At 37.6% G+C, this 26,780-nt stretch overlaps 1 protein-coding gene across 1 annotated transcript in view; it reads left to right on the top strand.

Moving 5' to 3' along the window:
* LOC112688950 (irregular chiasm C-roughest protein-like) overlaps positions 1-26,780 on the top strand; it is a 136,403-nt gene that overhangs the window by 83,839 nt on the left and 25,784 nt on the right. The window contains exons 5-9 of the mRNA XM_025562396.1: positions 11,548-11,800; positions 16,328-16,455; positions 18,518-18,799; positions 24,180-24,321; positions 24,410-24,532. Of these exons, the coding sequence (XP_025418181.1) occupies positions 11,548-11,800; positions 16,328-16,455; positions 18,518-18,799; positions 24,180-24,321; positions 24,410-24,532 (928 nt within the window). The remainder of the gene's footprint in view (positions 1-11,547; positions 11,801-16,327; positions 16,456-18,517; positions 18,800-24,179; positions 24,322-24,409; positions 24,533-26,780) is intronic.

Below are 26,780 nucleotides of genomic sequence, written 5' to 3'. Positions count from 1 at the left end.
TTAGCTCTTAATATAGTTATAAATATTATAAAGAACAATTACTCGGCGCGGTACCATTGATAAAAAAGTAATTGTGCCATCCGTGTATTATTCAAGTGCTCGTCGCCGTAGATGTTTTTGCGTTATATTTCGCGTTTGATGTGACGCGCTACAGAGGAGAGAATTTATTCGAAATAATATGTACGCCGTAGTGGATAAAATTTTATTGGTTTCACGGTACGCACTGGTAAATATACTCGCATTATATACTAACGTTTTTCGATGAATTCAAAATAAAAATAAAATAATATCAAAGAAATAGTTATTACGAATCACATTTTATTGCTGATTTCTGATTCAGATTTTTTTTTTTTTTTTATAATTAATTCAAACAAGTTTTTCGATTAACAGAATGAGAAAAAAAACCCTCGTTTTAAAGGGAAAATTTGCATATGATTTGATACGGATAATGTGGATTCGATAAATTATTATTAGAAATTTTATATAGTTTTATACCTACACTCCGGCGACTACACACTTCTAGGTTATAACGATAATTTGTTTTTCGAACTTGTAGTTTTACCACACACCAGTCGACGTTCATCGTGCTATTTACAATAACGGCTGTGGTAATTATTGAAAATAACCGCGCTGAGAAGAGACATAATGCGTCTATCGAGAAACTTACAGTGAATAATAGTCAATAAATTGATTTTTACGACTCCCAATAGCGCCGTAAGTGCGCGCGGGGATCCGCCCAGCAAAATATGTGAGGTCGATGTGTCGGAGCACCGAAAATATCGTTAAAGGAAAACTCCCATCTCATAATGAAAAAAAAAAAACGGTCTCAAAGCTACACGTTCGCGCATACATGTATGTACATGTACGAGAAATCGTAAATTACCATCTTTAAATCGCTATATACGTATTATGCATGTATATATAACGTGTAGTATATGTGTTTCATGGCGCGTACGTACAGCGTGGAAGCGAAAACGTACACGTGCAACAATAATATCGTCGTCGATTTCGTTCGGATCGGTCACCGTAATCGTTTATTATTGTGATACATATTATTTCGTCCCAAACTCCAATCCCCGTTTGCTTATGCATTACGATCGTTGTCGACTCGAAGTAAATCCTTTGCACATTTGGTTGATTTATTGTTACAATTCAGTGCTTTATTTCTCTCTCTCTACTGCTCGGTGATGATAAAATTCAAAATAATACTTGTATTTTTATAAGAGAACTGCTCATCCGGCACAAATTTTATTGCTCATTGGGGGTGCTCCGATGTATTGTAACAATTGAATTTCAAAAATGTTATTGTACGGCTAAGAGTATTTTTTTTATTTATACTTATCTAAATTAAAACTACAAATCTTCTACGGCAATAAGTTAAAATGTTTTCATTTTTTAAAACTTCATTATTGTATAATATAAATTATCGACAAATATTTTATATTATTTTTTTCGAATTAATTTGTCAAATCCGGTATTCTCGAAGAAAAGTCGAGGTTGACAGTGTTTGTTGGTCCTATGGCTTAATCGTATGACTTAATCGCACGGATCAGACGGGGGGATATTATATTTGATATTTTCGGCACAGTTTGACCGGCAGTCTATTATCATTATATGGTCGATCAATAATACTTCGTTGCACGGAGTGTATCGTTGCGATAAATACGTGATTATTATTGTGCTCCTATCGAAGCGACATTCCCGAGCGTTCGCACGTGGGCCAGGTACACGTACGATTAATCGTCGGTTAATAATCCCGTTGGGGATGTTGATTCGGAGTAATGTTTGCCTTACCCCGTCGCACACACACGTTCGACAATCATATTAAATCATTAACGCACGCGCGCAGAACACACGTGGTTGTGCATTTAATACTGTTTACCATATTATTTTCGTCTTCTAAGTCTTCTAATGCGTACGCGAACCCACCCAATTACTGCCGTAGTGTCGTCGTAGTGGAGATAGTGTCCGGCTAAAAAGTTCTAAACTGTACAACGCATACGCATATTTACTTATCGATGGCGTACCGCACAAGTGTGATAAGTGACATTTTTTTGAAAAATGAGTTAAGTGCATATTCAATTTAATCATAAAATTCTGCACATTATGCACAAACGAAATTATAACATTATTCAAGTAATTGTCGTTCTTTATTGAAATTAGAAGAAAAATGTGTTGTGTTAAAGTATTATTTTTACTTGTACAAAATGTGTTAAGTACAATATTATTTTTTTTTAAATTTTTTTAAGAATATAAATGTAGTTTTTCTATCTTTATTACACGTTAAGGAAATATAACAAAAATTTCATTACGGTTCGTTACATTTTTGAATTGTTATAACAACTCAAACTTAAAAATCGTTCTCCAGAACAATTACGAAAATGTCACTTATCACACTTGTGCTCTACGCCATCAATATACACATATTGTAATAGTGCTCACACGTATTGGTAGCATAATATTACAACACGTTAGACGTGACATTATGATACACGCGAATACTGTTGGACGTACTCAGTACGCCGTTAAAGCACATCGACAATGATTGTACGAGGAAACGACGTGCGGTATTAAAACATGTTTTAAGTCTCTTTATTGAAACGTAACACATAGCAATGTACTCGTTGTTAGTCGTTCCGGTCAAATGCGAAAACCAATAAATGCAAATCGCGTCGGCTGCATTGAAAAACGTATTGAACGTATTACAACGAAATGGGTTTGATACCCTTTTTAGATGCTTGTACAAAGTTGCCGAATAACAAACGGACAGTTTTCGTATTGTTAAGTTAAATCGGAATGTTAAGATAAATACGGTACGAGTTAAACCGCTGTATTTAAATTAATATAAATACGGTACGACTGTTAAAGATCGAAAGAGAGATTGGCTATTATTAACGTTGATCGACTAATTACATTACTCGAACAAATATGGACAAATAAAGGAACAAAGGAACGGTTTTGTTGAAGAGTGACCATGCAATAAATATAGAGTAAGGAAAGCGAATTCGACGAAACGGCTTGAAATGTGCGTGAGCGGATGGATTCCGAGGACTCAAAGAGCGAATCTTTCAAAATGTTCGATCCGCACGTGTGCGACGTGTTGTTTCGTTTTGTTTTTTATTTTCATCTAAAAAACACGTTTCTTGTTTTTTGTGTCGCGTTACTAGCGCTAATCCCGTACCGTATAAGCTTCAAATTTGCATTTACTTGAATCGCGTTCGCTTTTTCTCTTCGAAAATTACCGCCAGAGACCGGCAACGCCGCGAAACAAGAGTTTTCGCATGTCCGCGTGATTACTCGTCCGATTTCGATATAATAACATACATCGGCATTAACATCCGCGAATATGCGTAATCACTAATTATAGCAAGTCCGACGAAACGCGACGGCCCGTGTCCGGCTCGACAGTTGTTAAATTTACGTCTACGAAGGCGTCGCCGCAGTTATTGTACAGTTCTGAGCGACAATGTAGCGCGTTCGGTGCCGTGTCTTTGTTTTCGTGCAACCGAGTCTACTTGAACCCAATTATTGCCCACGCGATACATCTAATTTTTTTTACTCGATCGGCTTTACAATTAAGTAGTCGGCCAAGGTCGCCACCGTCGCGTACCCCGGTATTGTAACCCGTACACGTGGAATCGATGCGATTTCCAAACCAGTTGACCAGACGGACACAAATGTCACCCGGTGAAAATGTTTTGTCGCCTACGTACAATAGTACTTTGAAAAGGCTGGGAAAAATTATGCGAACGTGAAACAGTGTACCGCTGGACGTTGGCTATTTATAGCCAAAAAAAAAAAAATGATTGGTCGTCCGGCGAAAATCCCTTCGACGGTGTATGATCCTGGTGGTGAACAGCGCGTTACTAATTAAAATCACTAATACTGGTAATAATTACAACTTTGCCGCCATATTTTTGAGTTAGTATAAGTGGTGTATAACCGAACGTGACCACTTATATTTGTATTTTTCGTTTACATCGTTTTTGGACGATAACCGTACAACCATCAATACGTTAAAAGAGCTGACAGGAATACAAAAACTACCTATAGATCAATAAACATTATAACTCGGATAAGGGTTGGCACTGGCAAATATTGAAATAGGGATGGGTTTTAATACACAAATTTGCCGACTACTTTCTTTGTCGAAAATATATTTAGGTTTTTCATAGGCGGGGAATTGCACCCTCACATTTTCCCCTAACTCCGGCCCTGCTATGGGTCAATTTAAAGTGGTATGTTGACTTATAGTAAGGGAATGAATTTCTACGAGCTAATTTTATACTTGTAAATCATCCCCTCGCCGAAGCTCACCCCCAATTATTTCATTTACTATAAACCGTTATGACTAGGTGAAAAGAAATATAAAAACAAAATAACACAAACAAAAAAATATTTAGGGGTGAGAACAAGAAACTTACAGAAGTTGCTTATCTTCCTTAAGCGCGCGTACCTTTCTCCTAATCGTACCTATGCAAAATCGAAGAAACGAAATATTTGTAAGGACAAAGTGCTATTGTAAAAATATATATCTTTAATTATATACATATATATATATATATATATATATTTACGTGAGGCGCAATGAAAAGAAACAAAAACGTAAGACGTCAGCTGATGGACGAGTTGACGTCTGTTGTCATATGGGCGTGGGAAACGCTAACCAACGCACGCTCCGAAATAAACGCTATTACCGGACAACGTTGTCAAACACTAATAATAAAAATAATAATACACCCTCCTCGGCACCCACTGCTACTTAGTCATCGTTAGGGAAAACATTTCCCCGTAGTTTCATTTTTGAATTCGGTTTAAAACAGTGCACTACGAAGTACAATACATGAATGTTATATTAGTTACGGTCATTACTGAGGATCGAAAATTATTACTTTTTATTTTTCTCTGTTGAGGTTAGTGCAAGTGCACTAAACACCTAAATGCGTTTAACACGATCAGTAAGCTTATGCCATAGGTGGGACGACCGTGGGGATGTGAATTAGTTAACTTGCGATGAAAGTATTGTTTGAAAAAAATCAAATCGTGATAATATTAATGAGATTAGCTGGTTGAACGATGTCGACAGATCCGGACGCACGGGGATTATAGGAATATTATACATAATATGTACGAAAACGATATAATATTATTTTTCTAACGCGCTGCCGTGCATAAACACATTAATATGTATACGTAATATCATCATTACGATAATGACGACGGTGTGTGTACCCCGTTCGCGTTCCCTAAATGATCAATGCATGTCACGACGCGCTCGGCTCGACCAACGTAATATATACCGCGTCTAACCGTGTCCAATGCACCGGCCCGGCCGAAAGGGTTAATTATAATACAGTGTATTTTATAAACCGCCAGTGGATTCGTGTAAAGCGCGTTTAAGTATCTACATGTGTGTATACATCCTTATTCCTGTACGTCTTGGCGTCATCTCAACAGCTAAGTCGGCATGTGTGTAAAGCATGCGGTACACGTAGTGAAGGTACACTTCCATTGCTATCAATACACAATTCTATTATTATTATTATTATATACAGTCGACCGTCTCTCCTGCGCCTGCAAATCTAGTGTATTTATTTTTTTTCGTTTCCCCCCCCCCTCATTAAAGTCGGTATATGTACGATTCGGATTTTTTATTTTTTCCTCTCGTAACGTTTTATCGGTTTCTTTTTAAAATTCGAAAATCATTCCTGGTGTTAGTATCACTGTTCAAGAGACGGTAAACGTCAACACAAATTATATACGATTTATAGCGCCCAATGGTCTTGAATAATAAGACCCAGCAATAATTATTTCCGAAACATTACATGTGTGCACTTTTTTTAATGCGAAATTCGGAAAACGGTAGGTTTAAGTAATTCATTACTGTTCGTTTACAGTACAGCTAGTGTCTATATAAGGATACCAAAGTGGTATTCACACACATTTTGCCGAACGAAATCAAGTTTTAAGATTGAGTCCGATAAAAATAAAGAGATTTATGTGTTGTGGGCATAACAATTAATATTGCGTTTGCAAAGACGGTCTAGGGGTTTTTTTTTTTCCGTAATCAAATATATTTTACATTTTTCGTTCGTCCATATCGTAATGCGTGGTTCACGTGTATCGTAACCATCGAACAGGACCAGAGGTATGTAATTATTGCAAAACGTCTGTATCGTAATAAACTCATCATCTCGATTCTACACCGAGCGCATTCGATACGTTGCAATTCGATCCGCCGAACAACATACCGCACTTGAACCATAAAAATACATCGTATAATGTTGTACCGTACTAATAATAATCGAAATAGAAGCGAAACCTTGCGCGTGGAGGTGGTGGACGATGGTAGTGGCCGACCCCCGTGTAATTCAGTTGGGAGAACAGATGGCACGCGGGGGTGGAGAGCATATAGTTGTAGACGTGTAGCTCTCATACGTGTTGACGTGTTGTTTTGTTAAACCCTTTCGATTCTTTTCGTACGAATGGTTGCCCGTTCGTACTGCGCGTTCGGTACATGTACAGAACCATACACGTATAACCGTGAACATATATATAACTTTGTGGTATAACGTGTCGCGCGACATGGTATCCGTCGTCGTGGGTTTTATAAAAAAGTGATATGAATAAATGAAAAACGAAAGAGATCGATAACAGATATTATTGCTGCATTTGACGTTGTCGTCGTCGCCGCTGCCGAAAGCTTTACAGTGATAAAATATTCCGCTCACTTTAATGTTCCAAACGATTAATTCGCGCACACAACATATATTATAATGATAGATTTTTATTCAATTTTTTTTGTTAAAACGTAAAATCACTATTCGCGCGCTGAATGTTATTACAGCAATCCGACCGCACGTTCTTTACCTATATAATAAATAATGGCGTTTTCATTTCGGCTTTATGATGTCGTGTGATAATATTATAACCAGCGATGTTCCCATCGATTCCATTAAGAGTACACTTACTACGCGTACGAATGTCTGAATATGGAAATTTTCACGGTTTGGACGGTGGTAGCGAAAAACGGTTGTAAACGTTAGCGAACACTTGAAATGTAAAAATTTTAATTTTTTATAGAAATAGAAATTAAAATGAATTAAAAAAAACGATACCATGGTAAATGCATAGCATACCATCAATAATTTCTTTATATACTATATAACCCACTAACCGTCCGAGGGAAAAATGAATATCACTAACAAAATATGGCCAAAATTGATTCCTGTAAAACTGATTACATTTAATACTTGTCCGCGAAGTGCTCGAAACTTGAAAGTGTACATCAGAATAGTTTTGAGCATAAGCGCGGGCAGACATTACTGGCAGGTTAGTTATACATAACACATTAACATTTAATATTAACAACAAATTTGGTTGGGGTAACTTTGTTTAAGAATGCCTTAATAATTATATTTTTCAATATTCTTATACATATATTTACCGTTCACGAATGTTACGAAGTGGTTAAACATAATACGGTTATTTATTATTGTGATAATATTGAATATTTTGGTGAGAGAGGGAAGGTTCACTGAGTAGTCAAGTGTCTACCCTGACTACCCCGTGCGCACGATTACGGTATTGAGAATATACGGCGTGTGTGCAGTACACTCTATGGGAACACCACTGGTTGTAACATCATTCACCCGCGTAACAACTGCAGATACTCATATTAGCGTATACGTCAACGTTGTATATTGTTATAAGATAATACTCTATAAATCGATATCCACTATCACCGATCGCATACAGGTGCGCGCGTTAATTATATTTTGACGCGTTGCGGTGTACTGTCATTAATGATTCCCGACGCACTTTGTACGGTAACCCTTTACTTCGCGAACTTTATAATAAAATAATGTATTCTAGCACGTCCTTGTCAATACGTCTCGTTTGCACATTAAGAATTTAACGTTTTGTAAATAATTAACGGTCGGCCACGATCGGTTACCGCAATCCACTATCGAACAACACAAAACCACCTTACGTGCGCGACGAAGACGACCGCGTAAATAATAATAGTAATAATAATAATACGTATCAGTAGAAACCTCACGACGACGTACTAAATCTGTCTACCGGCCTTAACTTACGCGTGTGCGTGTGCCCTGTTCGAAAGTTTGAAATCGTCGTAAGGATAAATAATAATAATATATAAATATATATATATATATATATATATATATCCGTAATAATTATTTCGGAACACGACGTGTATAATGCACGGTAATAACGTTACGCGAGAGGTATATCATCACGTACGCGACGGAAACAATGTGTTCGAGAGAGAAAGGGAGCTGGTGCATGATGATAATATAATTATTTTTTCCGGACCTCTCGTTCACCCGGCTGCTGGTGCCCGACGATGCTTCTGCTGCTGCCGTTGCTGCCGCTGCTGCCGCTGCTGCCGCTGCTGCCGCTGCTGTTTCAGTACCACGCGAAACGCATATTGTCGTGTCCGTCCGTAATGATAACGATAATCACAATAATAATAATGTTACCAAAAGGATATCGGGAAGGCTCCGAATAATAATTATTCTAATTATTATAGAGTGCTGCGGCAAATAACACACGGCCTTATACGCGCATCGGTGTTTGTGTATGTGTGTATACACGTGCGCACATACATACGTTTATACATGTACATACGCGTACCGGTCGGATTTGCTGTACGTGACGATGATCCGGTGCAGTTACCGCTCGATGAATATTAAAAAATATACGTATTATTGTACAATATTACGGGGTCTTGTGCGCGCGCGATCGCGGTCTCCGTTTTTTCCCCCTTTTGTTCGAGACGCGCGCGCGAAGGATAGAGGAAACGGACGTACGAGGGGTGGCGTACGGTGTACAGAAATGTGAAAGAAAAAAAACTCCTGCGGAGACGCCGTCCCGGTCGTCGTCGTCTTCGCGCAAGTAAGTACGGGGTACTCTGTAGCCATTAAAACGAATATAATATTATCTCATTAAAATAGTTATTCAGACTTCTGCGTAAGAAAAAAAAAAACATCGTGTTGTTAGCCGTAATAACGCCTGGCAGACAGACGTCAAAGTTGTATATATTTTTTTTTTTGTTTTTCTTTCGCCCCACAGTACATAGTGTACAGTAACCGCTGCGCACACGTGTGGCTGAAATCTCTTCGCTTCCCATATGACACATACGAGTACACACACACACACACAAACATGGACAACGCACTCGTACATTCTTCACGTGGCCGTCGTCGTAGAGCGTTTAACATTTGTAATAATATCATAATTATTTAATATTATCATTTTAACGACACTGCTGCGTGTGTTTACAAGGAATTAATGCGTTATTATTTTTATGTTGTTTTGATTTTTTTTTTTCCGTTTCCCTTTTTTCGTTTCCCTTCGGTCTCGATATTCATCTTGCAACAACTTGCTTTCTCTCATACCGCGGGAGGAGAAGGGAACGAGTCGTCGACGATTTCAAAGCGCGTGTGAATCCATCGCACACGCGCATACACGCGCACGTATACACACACCATTACTCAGGATAAGAGACTAATGTACGTATCGGTGTGCGTATCAGGCGCACGAGAGTACACCTCGGCCGCGTACCTGAGTGCAGGATAATAATACCAGGACCGTTGGTCATGGATACAGCTCTGGTCGGACGACGTTCGAATTAAAAAATAATAGTTTTCCAATAATATTCATCGCCGACGCAACGGTGCGTATTACACGTTATATGGTTTAAACAGTAATAGCAGTTAGTCGCCGTCCATGCCCCGTCGTCGTACCCGTATCGTATTAAAATAATCATAACGATAATCAATAAAACTAGATCCGCGTGATCGAGTAGCGTACCACGGTACTACGTACAAGCGCGTACACCGTAATAATATCATATTATACGCGAGCTAATTACGTTCAATCATTCGTTACATATATATATATATATATATATATATATATATATATACGCGATATCGAAAATTCCGAAATCTTCTAAATCCCATCCTCGTGTTGCCCGCACGGCCGAGCGTGTTGTACTCACGCGTGGTTATTACATTATAATACTCATGTCTATTGCAGTTCTGTTTTCGTTCCATTTTTCTCTCTCTCGTTTTTCTTCTTCTCGCACGATCGTGTGTGCTAATTATGGAGCGGCGTGGCGGTTGTTTATCAGAGGGCGCGCGCCGTACGCGTACTTCGCATTGTGTGCACATAATAGTTTCGTTAATAACCATGGTCATGCTTTTTTTCCTCTTATTTTTTATCCTCCTCCTCCAGTCCTTCAATCGACATACACAACTTGTGTGCAGAACGCTCGCCGCGTCCGTCCCTCCCCGTTCCGACGACGAATTGACAGCGCGTAATTGGTTAAACTTGCAGTGTTGCATTATTCGTTCTAATTACATTTATGCCAACGAGTTAAAACGCAAAACTATGCACGTGGAATGACGGACGGCTACAAACAGATGAACGCGAACCTATTGTACACATATTTCCGATAACTATTCATCCGAATCCGAGTACCGATTTGTTGAGAAACGCAACAACAACGAAAAACCTAACATTTCCGATTCTTTCTCGACTGTATACTTGATCGTTTTACACGTAAAACGTGACTTTAATTAGTCGATAAAATTGAATTTTCCGCACGCATACACGTAGACACTATTTTATTTGTTATTTACGGACACCTATCAGCAGTAGACATTTCTCACCGTCCTGTGACGGGTCTCCGCAATTCCGAGGTACAACTGAACTCGTAATTCTGTGTTAAACTTTATAATTATTATACTACATTGCCGTGTAGAGTAGTTCAAAATACAGAGCCGGTTCAAGGTATAGGCGAGCTAGGCACCTGCCTAGAACGGCACTTAAGTAGGGGCGGTATTTTTAAAATTGATTTGTACATTTTTTTTAGTTCTATCTATGTTTTATAAGAAAAATATTTAAATCAATTTATTCGTAAAATCCACTTACCAATACAATAAAATAATATTGTCTAAAGTTATTATATTACTTTATATTACGATTTATACTGGACGTTTTCAATTATTCCAAAAATATAAATAACCACACAATCACTTTCGCGATTTCTAGTAGACGCGATAGTGATGGGTTTTGAGTAATCATTATAAAAATCGTTTTTAAGTCTTTTTACATATAATTTTATACATAAAATAAAAAATTAAAATATTTTTTATGTAGATATGACACATAAAAAATAGAGGGAGGTACTAAATTAAAATAAAAGCTCAAATTTTTTTTTTTAGAGATGGCAAAATTTGATTTTACCTAGTGCACTATTTTTACTTGAGCCTGCCCTGTCAAAATATATAGTGTTGACACGTCGAGTGTTGCATAAATCTGTGCGTGTTTTAATCGTTCGAAACTCGTCGCATTAGCGCGATAGTGACAACCCAGATGACAATATATTACATATATATGTTATTGTTAAATTCTCGATAAAAGGTCATCCGTGTTATATTGACGGACGACTACCGTCGAACCGTGTCGCGTATCGCATTGCGTTTAAATAATAAAACGTTATCTCGGTTTCAGATATCCCTGACCGTCGCCGGTCCCACGAGGAAATTGGTCGAAGGGATGGACGTGCAGTTCCTGTGCTTGACCAAAGCCAACCCACCGGAAGTCACCTACCGTTGGTTCGTCAACGATCAGTTCGCGTCGGGCGAAGTGACGTCCGAGTTGTGGCTGATAAACATTACCAGACGGCTACACAACTCGTTGGTGCGATGCGAAGCCCAGAACAGCGTCAATAAAACCGAAGAGTCCAAAGCGCTGAGCATACTGTGTAAGCATACAATAATATTATAGTATATACGTACGATGTGTTAACGTCAATGTCCTCCGGCACATGGATGTACGAGTGTTCAGTTTGCCGTTGTTTACGTCGGCGCTAAAGGGATTATAATCATTTTTTTCTATTGTTTTTAAAATGTAATTATGTGCGTGCAAGAGTGGATAAAAACCAAACGATGAATCACGATGACGATCACGCATGTGGACGGTTTCGAAACGGCGACTAGTTTTTATTATTGTACACGTGTGCTCTACGTAGAAAATCATTTGAAACGGGGGCGTCCGAGCGGGTATCCATTAATAATAATGATAAAAAAATAAATAAAAAATACGAATTTCGAATACATTTGGTTCAACGCACTGGTTAAGAAGAAGAAAAAAAGTTGACTGACAGCACAGCAGCACATAGTACAATACAACAACGTGCGATGATATTGCGCAGGTACTGTGTGTATTGTGTTGTACACCCCGCTCGAACTTTTCCGTAAAAAACTTGAACTCTAATAATGCGCGGTTGGAAAAACTCGAATCGTTCCACCGCGTAAGCACCACCTAAGTATTGTACGAACGTTCTGCGCGATTGTCGTGTGTATGGTCATTTGCATCGAATCGGCGTTCGCGTGCCGCGATGCGCGCGGGTCGTAGCGCCGACCGTCCGGAAGGCAACCGATTGTTGCGGTTTTATTTTGCCGTTATTATAATTGTTATTCTTTAAATTTTTTTATTTATTTACACCCTCCCCGCGAGCCGCCGATAAACGCAATAAAACGAACGGCGTCGCGGGAATAAAGTTAACATTAGGCGCCATTATTATTCCAGCACCGGCCCCCGGAGTCGCGAGGTATATTTTAGATTTGCATGCGGAGCGGAGCAACGAATGCCAAACACTCGAATGTTAATTGGCGCGTGTGGGTATTACATACTACGCATGTGTAATGACTAAAACTTGAAGCATACGACAATGAAATATTAATACAATAATATTATAACGATTCGCCCAAATGTTACGTCGACCACGTGTGTGTGTATATGTATTGTAATTTTTAACGTTAGTGTTGTACGAATATAATACAGACGTTTCGGAGAGAGAAAAAAATAACACGTTTGTTTGCCGAACCACGTGCAAGGGTTATTATAACCACCGTTTCTGTACCGCATGATTAATAAATTGTAAGTATTATTTCCCGCGTACATTTGAAAACTATGATTCGTGCATACAATATGAGAAACGAACGTTCTCGACCGACATATACAGTGCAACGTTTATGTGAACATAATTACGGCCCGGAAGTTGATGCCCTAAAATACCTATAAAAACGGACTAAAAACCATTCGTTTATGACACGAAACGCACAAGAAATTCTTAAAAAAAATTACGAAACTGTATATGTTCATGAAATTATTTATTGATTTTTAAATGAATAATTACGTGTTTTGTTTTGAGAACTTTCCGTAACAGGTAGATAACAATTAAATTAAGTTTAATCCCGCGATTCTTCTCTCAAATGTTAGTTATAAAATACCCGAAAATTACGAAATTATTCAAATAACCACTCGTACAATGTTATCGAAACACATTTTGAGATGGGAAAGCATCGTGTACGTTCTGAAAGAAAAATGGAATAGCCATCGACATGCGGACCCTATAATATAATTTGTGCTGTGGGGATCGTATTTCGAGGGTTTGCGACTAACAGCTAATTGAGACCGTCCACATCGTTTCCACGCTTTATGGCTATTATACGCGAACTATTAATTTGTCGTCGAAAACTCGATACGTCTTATGAAAATCGATTAACGCGTTTGTTTACGACGTCTGCAATAATAATTCCAACCCATTATGGTGTTCACGTGCGTACGCGAAGACAAAAAGAAAAAGAGGAAACGCCAAGAAACGGCTTTTGACGATCCTCGGGGGGTCGTGCGCGCCGTATACCATAGTAATAAGTATATTATGTTTGTCAGACGAGTGCCGCATGTGTGTGTGTGGGTATAAATCGTGTGAAAAGCACATTTTTCGGGGTGTATATAATATACGTATACGCACGCGCATTTATTATACAATTTTTGTCACATTTCTTGAGTTTAACCAGATGTACGTGCGTGTTTCGTATACAGTACGAGCGACGAGTAGACATATGTGGATCGCGTGAAGCCGATATGGCGATAACATGTATACATGTATATGATTAGTCGAATGACGAGCACCGCACGTACGTTTTATATTAACAAATATAATATATACAACTACGTCGTATCTGTACGTATGCGTTTCTATCTTTTTTTTTTTTTATTATATGGAATCCGACGCGCTTTCTAAAAACACATTTCGACAATACGTACGAAATGCAAAAACTGCAAACGCTGCGGTGTATTGATTTAACGGCCTCGTGCCGTTCCGCTTTGGTATTTTGACATTATCTACACCCATCGTGTATACATCGTATATTTAAAAGATGACATTCGTAGGGCGTATGATGTGCATGCGACGTACGGATGGAGCGTGTTATTATAATAATATTATAACGCAGCCCGTGCGCGTACGCGAATACTTGTAATTAGACGTGTTCAGGGGGGGGGGGGAATTCGTGAGATGTATTGCCTTTGTTTTTTTTAAAACAACAGTAATTAACTTAAAACGAGCTAAATAAATAAATAAAACATAACAATATTTCAACCATGATTTATCCTAACCGTATTACTCAAAAAAACACTTTCACTTTTATGTAAAACGATCAGCTATGTGTAATTTACTGGGATTGACCCCTAAAACCTTCCTATTTAGGTTGTTGGCTTCATACCCACAATCTATTAAAATAAACCATAATTTATAAGATCCACCCCCGCCACTGTTGAACAGTCCTGGACACGCCATTGGAAGAGTTCCGTTTACTGCAGTATACGTTATGAAAATTATTTGAACGACAGAGAGGTAATTTTATAGAGCTCTGATGTTCTAAAAACATATATGATCTCCGCATCAGTAAAGTAATGATATACATTTTTTATATGTAAAAAATCTCCGGAAATGCACTTCAAACTCATAAATAATTTTCATTCTAGGAAATAAAATAAAAAATACCATACCGTAACACCGATGATGAAATTGTAAACGGTGGGTGTGTGACAATCGTATTTTTATTTTTTTTCATCATTTGATCTTAATCTTTCAGTATGCATGGGTACGGTTACGGAATTTTAAATTACACAAGATTTAAGTTAAAAATTACAACAATTTAAATACTTTTTTCGACACTTAATTACATTGGAAGAACGGCTATGTTGTTTTGTATTCATAGTGTTAATAATTTAAGATTCGTCTAATTGAAAAGTCTTTCGAAAATTCGGACACTTTTTCACGTATACACGGAAAATATAAAAAAAAATAAATAAATAAATAAAAAGACCTGAGAAATGAAAATAATGCCTTAACCACATCTATTAAAGTTTATAAAACGTGGAATAAGTGAAATAAAAACAATTCAATTTTGAAACGGAACGAGTTTGAAACATCATATAATATTGTATAGCTTGGAAAATCATTGTCTCAAGAATTTCGACACCACTATAGTTCACGAATGTATCGAATAATCCCTTAGAACTAGTTATTACATCACTATACGCGGTACACGCTCCGACAACTATATAGTAGAATATTCTTCGATAAATTTTTTTTTTTGGTTATATTTTCTCGGCATATCGACGACAATATGTAAATTATCTCTTTAAGTTTACTAGACGGACGATACACACGCATACACGCGCGAAACCGTCATTCGAACGCGCGTACAGACACGGTTATTATGCGTCGTACATGTATACGATCCAATTAAACCATTACGAAACGTTAAAATAATGGAATTCGATGTACGCAATCCCATCGAGTGTCGTACACAGAGCATAGTACATAACATTATAAAATGGACACGCAACGATTACAAACCGAAACCGGCTCGGCGGCGTGCGGTAATGAAACAGTAAACGCGGGCGCATTTAATTAATTTCCAGACGCTGTGATACACACACACATACACACACATAGCGTTAATATAGTTGTAGGTATACATTATAATAAGACCCCTTGGTCGTCCGCGAGGAATCAGAGCGGTTTCTTCAAGTGGTTATTTCCAATTCGGGTTTTTGAATCGAATATTTTAATTACTCGTTTTAATTATACACACGAAACGCACACGTACCCGCGAACGTTTTAAAACGGTTTAATTAGAAGTTAATCATGATCAATGCGAGCAAATGAAGTCGTCATAAAATTGCGACGTGATCGGTACTACTTCCGGTGCATCCCGGACACTGTCGTATGACGAATTACCGAATGTGACATACTTCATCCGAAACCGCGCGTCAGAAGAGTACACGGCGGCTGCTTTGGGACAGTTTTTCGTTCCGTATTTACGTTATATATTATTTTATTATACCTATATTATAAGCGTTTTACGATTGTTGCGAAATGCGTAGTATGTCGATTTTTAATTAGTGTTTTTTTTTACACATCGTTTTCCAGACAAACCTCAATTCAGAAATCGACCGAGAAACGTGCAAGCAAATTCCGGAACCCATGTGTCGATCATGTGCGACATAGACAGTAACCCACCCGCTTCTATCGAATGGACGTTCGAGAGGACCAAAAAGGCAAGTTTTAATATTTCTCTTATACGCAAACGTAACAAAATATATAATTATACAGATATTTACGTGTTATTAAAAAAAAAAAAAAAAGTCTATAACTCAGGTGTAATTATTCCGTACGATTTTATAAGTGTTCACGACAACGACAACGCAACAATATTCAGTTGTATTGTGTTACGCAAAGTGTTCTATTTATAATCTACGACGATGTGGTAAACGGGGACCGCGCTTTCCGGTGGGTTCCGATATTACAGCCTTTGTGTTCAGATCCATACGGCATACGGACCAGTAAATTTGCTTAAAATCTGGTAATCGTACAGTGTGCCTAGAAAGTTCGGAAAATTTCATTTTGCCATGATGCATTAATGTATTGATTTGAATTGCATCAGTTAATCATTTGAATTGTATACCCAAATGTTCACGTACATCATCATTGATTATTTTCTTGTTTACCTTTAATCGCCACACGTTATACACTGTCCTCATTGTAATTATACGAATTTAGACTAGACACATCATATGTTGGCGACATAAAATACTACCCATGATTGTAAATAGAGTGGGTTTGTTCGCAATGGCGGCGCGAAGTTTATTTTCCAACAAAGCAGTTACATGTGTCGAGTAAACACCCCAAGTCACTAGACACAAGTTAAAATTTAATGTACATTTAGGTACATAAATATTAAAATAAATGGGCTCAAAAAAAATAATAAATTAAAATATTGTATGTATCAGATGTGCAAATTATGTATTAAACTTTACTATCACATATCATCTACTCATCCTATTTTAATTATGAAGCAGCTGCTCCAATAAAATTTCGCCGCCATTGGATTGGCGAGTCAGTACATATTTATATTAACCGACGATAAGGAAGCGATGTTTCTTTTGGCACACTGAGTTTTGCAATGACATCGTACGATCAACTTTCTGTTCGTGTACTAATTATATGAGATTGAAATATGAAAAACTTTATCAATTGAAATCCGAGAAAGAAACGCGCAATAAATATAATACTATTATTGTTACTTCTGAATAGATTAAATCTCGTAGTGATTAAAAAAAATAAAAAAAAATATATAAATAAAATTATACTTATACAATACTTTTCGACTTTTTGATCTTTTCAATTTACGGAATGCATTTTTCTCGTAAAGTTTCTACAAAGTATAACGATATAATACTATACGCTTATTAGGGATTTATAAATCTTCCAAAAGAATATTTATTTACAAAATATTTGTCAAATAATCGACGAGTAATAAAATTCTATTGTCTTAAGAATTGTTATTATTTGTATTTCCGACGAATTAATATAATCACAACTCATTCCGTCCAAACGGATTTCGCCGCAATCGTGGTTATTTTTATTAATATTTTTTTCAAGTATTCTTGGTAACTGTAGTGCGTGCAAACGTTCCGAAACGGAACGGTATGAAGTATTGGCGGCGATTTTCCAATCTGCACGCAGAAGGAGTATCCGAAACTTTTATAGCACTCCTTTTGCGCGGCAAAAAAAATAAATACTTTATTGCGAAGCTTATCAATGTAATGCATTACACATATGATACGTATTACCTACTACGTGTTATAAACACAATTTTATGGCACTATCCCGTTTAGCAATTTATGTGTTATTGTACCTCAGACGAACACGGTTCTCGTTGCAAAACATAACTACATCGCCGTTTTAACAGTAGAACTCCTCTACGATCCACTCGACAGTACCCGTTGGACACGCGCAGAGCTTTCTTCGGGCCCGAGCGGTGAAAATCGTCGTCTCGACATTCGTTTCTCCATGATCTCTCACACACCGTACGACAATACGTACAGAAACGCCTAACCAAATATGGACGTGATCATGTTGCGTTTCACACATCGATTGCATTTCCGTTACGGACTATTTTCGTTTTCGATCGATTTTTTTTAAAAAAAATTTAAAAAATGTTTTTTCTCTTTTCTTACGCACACACGTTAACATCATAATTGTGGCGTTACATGCGTTATTGACATTATTTTATTTTTGTTTTTCCTAAATCCCTATTGTTTCACACGTGTATCGCAGGTGGTGAGCACGACCAGCAATTTGACGGTGCTCGTCTCGGCTTCGACCGCGGGCCGTTACCACTGTAGAGCGTCTGCCCCAGGATTCGACGACGTGAACGCCGAGGTGACGGTGTTCATGAAAAGGGCTCCGTCCATCAGCAGCCCTAGCACGCAGCACGGCACGATTACCGACACGGTGCGGCTGGAGTGCGTCGCCTCGTCCGTGCCCGTCGCCGACCGCATAGTGTGGACTTACCACGGCACGGTCATCGGCACCAGGAACGATCAAAGCTATTATTCCGTGAGTATATAACCAACAGTCGTCACTATCGATCATCGATCCTGCACGTGTGACCTATAACTGTTAGTTTTTTATTTTCGCGCGGGTCAAGTGCGTCGGTGCACGTGCAACTGCAAACCGTACGACGTATCTTACGCGATCTGACAACGAACGAGCGAACGTCTACAGTAAACATTTATCTGGACGGTTTTATTTTTAATTTTATTCTAAGCTTTACCCGTCCGAATAGTTAACATAAAGCGTGCAGATCTCACATATATGTATGGTCGTCCTCATGTATTCACACTCAATTTTCCCCATCGGTTGAGACAGGAAAACGCGCGTAACATTTACCCAATACTTTATGGTGCGCAGGGGTGTAACTCCAATATTAAAAAATTTACAAAAAAAATGTGTTCCGATTAAACGCCGCGTATCACGACTGAACTATTTACGATACGATTTTATACACGTATGTATTTTGCACATCTGTTCGACTTCATGGTTGAGATAAAGAAAACTCGTCGGTCGATTTAGCGAACTCCAGAATTCCGAATTGTACAGCAGTTTGAAAAATAAAAAAATTATCACCCTCAAAGTTAGATTAGGTTAGGTTAGTTATATTAGTCAGTAGACCGTATCGAGTCCAAACGTAATAACATTACGCACGTGTTATTTTAAATATTGAAGAGTATTACACCGTCCGTATTGTTCTCGGGGTTAGGTATTTTGCTGAATACGATTTGACGATATGTTATTAGTGCTACTTTAACCACACGATTACAGTTCAAACGGTATAACGTTTTAATACCGATACTGCCATGCTATCGGTCGGTATTGCACTTTCGACAGTTAAATATCGCCATACCGTAGGAGGTCGGAGTATTAATTAATTAATTTACAGAAATAAGTAAGTTCTTATGTACACCATTTTCACGACACGGATTTGCGATCACCTAGTTCGTATATAAAAACATATTTGCGCGTACGATATTACGTTGACATACCTAATTTATTATTATTGTTGTCGTAACGATGATAAGATATGAACGGTGGAAAACGTAGTACCTATGTATAAGATATTCTACGTCGATATTATTATTATTTTATAATTGTTATGAATCATCATCATCATCGTACTAGCATCGGTGCTGAGGTGACCGCGAAATTAATTTAAACCTCCAGACATTTCATCAACGTACGCGGTTTGCACGATTTCATAATATATGTATGTACCGGATGTCGTTCGAATATTTAAAAAAAAATCATTTCGATATCCTTCGCCTTTATAGGATTATTGTAGTCCACTTCGATTTTTTCTCTATTAAGTTGAAAAAAAAATAAAAATTTAAATCTTTGATTGTAACGTATTTATTTTGTCATAGTTGACGTTGTAATCGTTGTCGAGGGACTGTCTTGTACAACTGGGTACTACCCCTTCGTTTTGCATACACCTAAATGTTGAATAGATTTGTTCTGGTATATATATATATATATATATATATATATATAAATATATATAGACACGAAACGAAATTCGTTCGAGTCGCAATAATTATATTTTATAATACCTATAAGTACTAGTGATGGGAAACATCCTGATTCTGGATTTTCAAATCCAAAGTTATATTAAGACCGGGTTTCTATTTTAGAATTTTGAATTAAGATACTTTTACGTATTATTGCATTAATTATTAATTATTATCAAGTTATAATGACTTCACCTTCTTTCAAATTTAATTAATATATTTAATATACTTAATTTTTATACGATTCAAAAATTAGTGACAAATATAATGTTGTTTTAAATCAACTAATTTAATCAATATTTAATCAATAAAATACCAAATCCACAACAACATGACGTAGGCAGGTTCAACAATTTTTACTCAAATAATACAGATTAACAACATTTTAATGTGGTTAATACTCTTAAAGTATTAACAAAGTATTATTAGTGTGTTTCTATATACTTGATGGTGATTTTTTAAATCTAAACTGGTCTCGTAAGGCATACATTTATTTGCACATTATAAACAATATTCCATGATATATATTTTTATTAGTACCTATATTCAATACTTTATTTATACAGATATTATTAGAAATTTGAAATAGTTTTTGATAAATTATTCATATATTAATAATATTTTCAATATCCAAAAATCCGAAAATCCGAAATCTAATTTTCAAATAATCCGGATTTATTTCACATCACTAATAGGTACATTGGTTACCACCCACCGCCTGGAGCGGCCCGACCATGCCGTAACCAAACGGTTGCTCCGAGGTTAAACTTTTCCGTCGCATAAATTCAATATAACTTTGATAAACGTTTAATTTAAACGTTAATATAAGACGCCTCAAAATGCAGCAGCTGCGTTGAAACTATTGTTAAACGTTAGGCGCGTACAACAAGTGATAATAATAATAATAATGGTAATAACACTGTTAAACCAACAAGATGATATTATGTTTTACAATATATTATATAAATATCCGTATGTCTGTTTGTCGCTGAGTCTACCACTCGGCGTGCATACGTTTTCTCTCGATAAGTTTCACTGAAAACCATACTAGGGAAAAGAACCCTGTTCAAATAATGCACTCGTATTTTATTCGGTACTGCGTTCGTTCGGTACGTACACTATACTGTACACCGAATCGTAATGGTTATACGTTATAACAATAACGATGTTTCTTATTATCGCTTTAAAATATTTCTTATTGTATAACGGTGCACAAGTGTTTGTGATGGAAATCAGTGCGTTGAATTGTTCAACGAATACCGTCTTTACCTTGGAGTAATAAAAATTCATAAACATTCGCCTGAAAGTTTGATCAAATTTTCGGTAGTTATGCTTTTCCGTACGTTTGTGTGTTCGTGATTGTTCATGTTTGTGTGTGTGAGGGTACACGCTATTGGATTTACCCTTTCGTCGACAACTCTGTTATCGGCAACGGAAAACTCTAAAATACTTACAGGGATTATATCCGTATTGACATACTGTTATTATTAAATAACGACGAAGTAATTTAATTGTATCACGTCGTAATATTTACAACTAGTTTGCGAAACTCTGGCCGTATCCCAAGTCAACAAGTACGTTGTTCATCCATAGCATATTGATGATATCACAGAACTAGACAGTCGTTCCAGACCAATAAAACTGGGGTAGAGGTCGTTATTTAAAAATTCAAATGTCATACACCCGGATCGTATTACGGCTTAAAATATATTTTTAATCGTGGCTGGTCCGTCTAAAACATCTGTAGAGCACCGATTTCTATAAGGGTTTTTTTTCTTGTGGATAACGGGGATGGCGTTCGCCCCGATCATCCTCATCTGAATCCATTCCGGCCGGTCACTAACGTAAGGTTTACAATGGTCGTCACGTATACAAGGCGTTCGAGTCGGTTTCTGTATAACTACAGTTATCAAACTATAATTAATTAATCCATTCACGCGACGCGTATGAGGTGTCTGTCTAAAGAGCTTCAAACTTGCCGCTCGTTTGTTATATAAAAACTACACCTCGTCCGGACTGTTAATCAACTAATTAATATGGGCATACGCGAACGTGTATAATTGGATTTTTCCCCACTATCAAGGCGTGACCGGCTGCACTCGACACACCTCGGTAGCACGCCTTCGATTCACACATATGACTGTAGAAATAATTGTCCGGACGGGAAAAGATTGTTTTCTTTTGCTAATTATCTCGTATAACATGAACGACAGATTTTTTGCGACCGATCACAATTTTACCGATTATGACGGCATAAATCCGAAACTTATAAATATACTCTAAACATCATCGATTCTCAAATTTTTAAATCAGTCACTTCACCGACATTTGTAATAAACACCAATTCATGCCTCGTTATTGGTTTGTACCGGTTACAAAAATGTATTTTCATAATTTATGAGACAATCAGTACCAGCGTACGCTTGTTATTCGATATGAAAACATTTCTAACTATGCGCAAGATTTTTGAAAAAATACGTATAAAAGGTTTTTTTTTTGTACATAAAAGTTAAATTATTTTTGACCAACGTAACCTATTATCCGCGGAATCGCCACCCCTAGGTTGATGTCATATTTAAACGATTCGAAATATATCAAGCTCAAACCCTATACGATTTTACGCAATGTATTCGCAACGAACGAAAACGTATCGTATTATATGAACGGTATTTTTGATGAATACAAATTTAGGGGGATGAAAAAACGGACGGAGACCGCCGACGTCATAATATTATACGCGCTTGGCGTGAAACGTGCGTCTACCTGGGTGATATATAATATATACACATGCGGATACATCATTGTCCCGGGGCTATTGTTTAAAAAATAATAATAATTCAATTTTGAGAAGAGGTTAATCCGTTCGGCCTATATAAATATATATACACACACATCTTATACATCTATATTAAATTCCATGTGCGCACTCACCCTCGCACGCTATTCCGCCCTGTGCTCTTTATGGTCGCGATATTTTCCAGCGGTTTATATTTGCACGCGAACCTCTTGAACTACCTATATATACACATATGGCGATGGCCAACAAGTATAAAATAAAAAAAAGGATAAAAACACACATTCTCGATCTTCTCCTTTATATATATACGTACACATATAGATGCACGTGTGAGCGCATGTGTACCTCCGAGGCGGCGGCCTCTTCCGTGTAAAATATGTACATCCATGTATATATAGAAAAACTACCGTCTAAAATTACGATCGTCGCAGCCGGAACTTTATAATAGTAATAATAATAGAGTGAAAATAGGATATGTACGTATGTATTTTAAATCGCGCACCACCGGTGTTTAAATCATTTATGAAAGAGCGCATTCCTAACACATACACACACACACACACATACATACATACACGCATTTGAATAGTTTCCAAAACCCAATACACACGTGTATTACACACGCACGTATAAATGATATATTTGTTTTAGTAGTGAATATGTTTTTAGATGATTCCGATACAAACGCGATACACGTACTAGGTCGTTTACAATGATGACTCTCAGGATGAGGACGATTATAGTAAACGATTACAATAACCGTATATGCGCGCGTGTAACCACGACAGTTTACCATCAATGCACGGTGCATCGGTAAACCGTATTGTACATTATAATATAATAATAGTGAAAAATTTGTTTTTAAATGTTATTTAAAAACAACTTTTTTTGCTCTTAAAGGCGCGTGCGCGCACACACTAACCGTCGGTCGGTCGATGGTACTCGTTTGGGGTACTTCGAACGCGTTCAAAAAATCCGTAGGTCCTCGGACTGCCTGCGCGATGTCTGGATCGATATCGCAACGATTGAAAAATGTTCTGTTGCCTCGTTATTAATACACGTGCTCGTTTCGCAGGTACTGGAAGACCCGACGGACGACGGCATCAAGAGCACGCTGATCATCAGAAACTCGCGGTATGAGCAGTTCGGCGTGTACAACTGCACGGCTTCCAATGACTACGGGTCCGACTCGATCGAAATCACGCTGGTGCCAAGAAGTAAGTGAAAACGGTGGTCCCTTCGACGGTCCCTCCGTCCTCCCACCACTCAGCTCGTTTTCTGACGTCGGTTTTCCACGTTTTACAGGAGATTTTATGCTGATCCTGGCGATCGTGGGAGCCGTGGGCGGAATCATCGTCATGTTGTTGATTTTATTCGTCGTCGGGTTCTGTCGCCGTTCCACGACACAGAAAAAGAAAAAACCGAACAGTGAGTACTGCACCGCACAATAATGCATCCACATGCCGTACGATAATGTTTACGTTGCGCGCGCGTTACGCGACCATCGTTCTGCACGTGCGTTTATGCGGGCACAAACGGTCGATCGCGGGACGGACGGACCGACAAGTCAGCGAATATTACGCACTACGGGGGCATCGAAGTTACAACGCGATTTTATTGCGCATAATCTGCAGATGACCGCAGTATTCACCGACCTTCTACCCTCATCCCCCATACTGTAGGCACACGTCGATCTCAGTCATCGTGTTACCGATAATAAGACGTGCGACACGACGGCGGGCTGTAGCGACTCGAACCCGAAAACGGAGTGAAATAAAATACACCGAGTGGTTGCCGGGGGGCTATTGAATTATTGCTAAAATCTGTTTGATCCAACCAACGGTTTACACTTTTTAAATATATAACTCTGTGCACAATAAATAATATAATACGCAGATTCGGTATACTTACTCAAAAGCAAATTTATTTACTTTGCAAACCAAAATATTATACCGATCAGCCGTGATGTGGAATCATCGCGTATACATTACATTTAGTAATACAACATAAATAAATCCTTAGCTTGGAGTATTAGTCTAAGCCAATACACCAACTTAGTTAATGAACAGGATATTTAAACTTGAAATTATTCCGGGTATTAAGCATTTCTTTTTTTAATTATTTGTATATTAATTTACGAGTATTATAATAATTTTTAATTTTAATTAAATTTTTATCATTTTATTACATAATAATACATTACGCAAAAAGGATTTCATAATAATGTTTTGTTTTACGGGTTTACTTGCAAAATATGCGGTCTCAGTTCTGACACACTTTTGCTCACTTTTTTCACTAGTTTAATGTTATCAAGATTTTTCACGGTTTTTTTTCTCTCTTAATTTCTTTTCTTTTTTTTTAACGATTTTAATCCCTATGTTATTTTACCCTTAGTTGTGCATTATTACACGTAAAATCCTTGTACGATTAAAGTATAATCGTTGGACGAATTATTTTACACTACTTATTGCGACTTTTTATATATAAATATTGTGTTAATCACGTATTAGGTAATACTACATTGCATCCGAAGCAGAGGAACCCAAATATGTAACGGACATGGTAATAGTCAAACTAGTATGGTATGACCGCAAAACCATATACGTATTAATATAATGTTTATGGCTTTATTTATTTCTTATTATTTATGTAGAGTATTAAATTTACTATCGAGTTACATTATATGCGTTCTCGTCATAAAATATTTGAGGTTTATAATAACGCTATACATACACACGCCGTCCAATAACCGTAAAAATATTTATACGCATCTATTTTAATTAAAAAATGAATCTCCGTCGCGTATATAGATATCACGTATGAAATAAAATACATAAACCTAATGTTATACGAGTAGTAAAGTGACTCGTCGAAGGAAAAAATTACGATAATTAATATTACCATTATTACCATTATTATTATTATTAATACAACGTTCGAGGCATAAGGAGCATTACATAAATATATTATACGTTATTAACATTTCGAAATTAAAAATATTATTATTCCGAAAATACGTATCAATAATATTATAATTTAATGCAGCGTCTACGACGTACGGTATAATACAAACATGGAAAAAACATGCTATAATATTGACACTAATTCGAATCGGACAAGACGCGGTGCATCATTTTCGTGACTCGCGAGATTTCCGAGATCTCTTACCCCCTAAATCCAGCGTATGTCGTGATTTTCTCATTCCGCGTTCTAATGCGCACAGCCGCGAGAACTCGTATTTTTCATTTCGAACGCACGTCTTCCGCGGTCGGTCGGGTGGTAACGTGATGTTTGTCCGCGTCGAAATGGTAGCCCACGGCGATCGCAAAAAAAAAACAATAAAAAAAAAAAAAAAAACACGTCGATACAATACCGCGTGCACAGGTAGCGCGGTCGGGATTCGAGTCCCTCGCGCGACCATAACGATTCTTGCCCGCGTGTCCGCGCACAAGCATCCCTCTCGGCGGACGACTCTTCAACGGTAGGACGACGGCCAAGCGGAGCAATAAAAATAACCCGTAAAAAAACCAGTGTCACCCGCTGCCGTGTAGATATTACACCCCCGCGACGATGGCGCGCATGCGTACGCGCACAAGACAGGTGCGATGCAATTATCGTTTATTCCGATCTTGCGTGTTTTGACACGGGTAAAAAATCACTGCCTCTCCCCCCCCCA

Source organism: Sipha flava, unplaced genomic scaffold, assembly GCF_003268045.1.
Source record: "Sipha flava isolate LNK unplaced genomic scaffold, YSA_version1 41_pilon_pilon, whole genome shotgun sequence".
Classification (NCBI taxonomy): Eukaryota; Metazoa; Arthropoda; class Insecta; order Hemiptera; family Aphididae; genus Sipha; species Sipha flava.
This window is presented reverse-complemented; position numbering and strand designations above follow the sequence as displayed.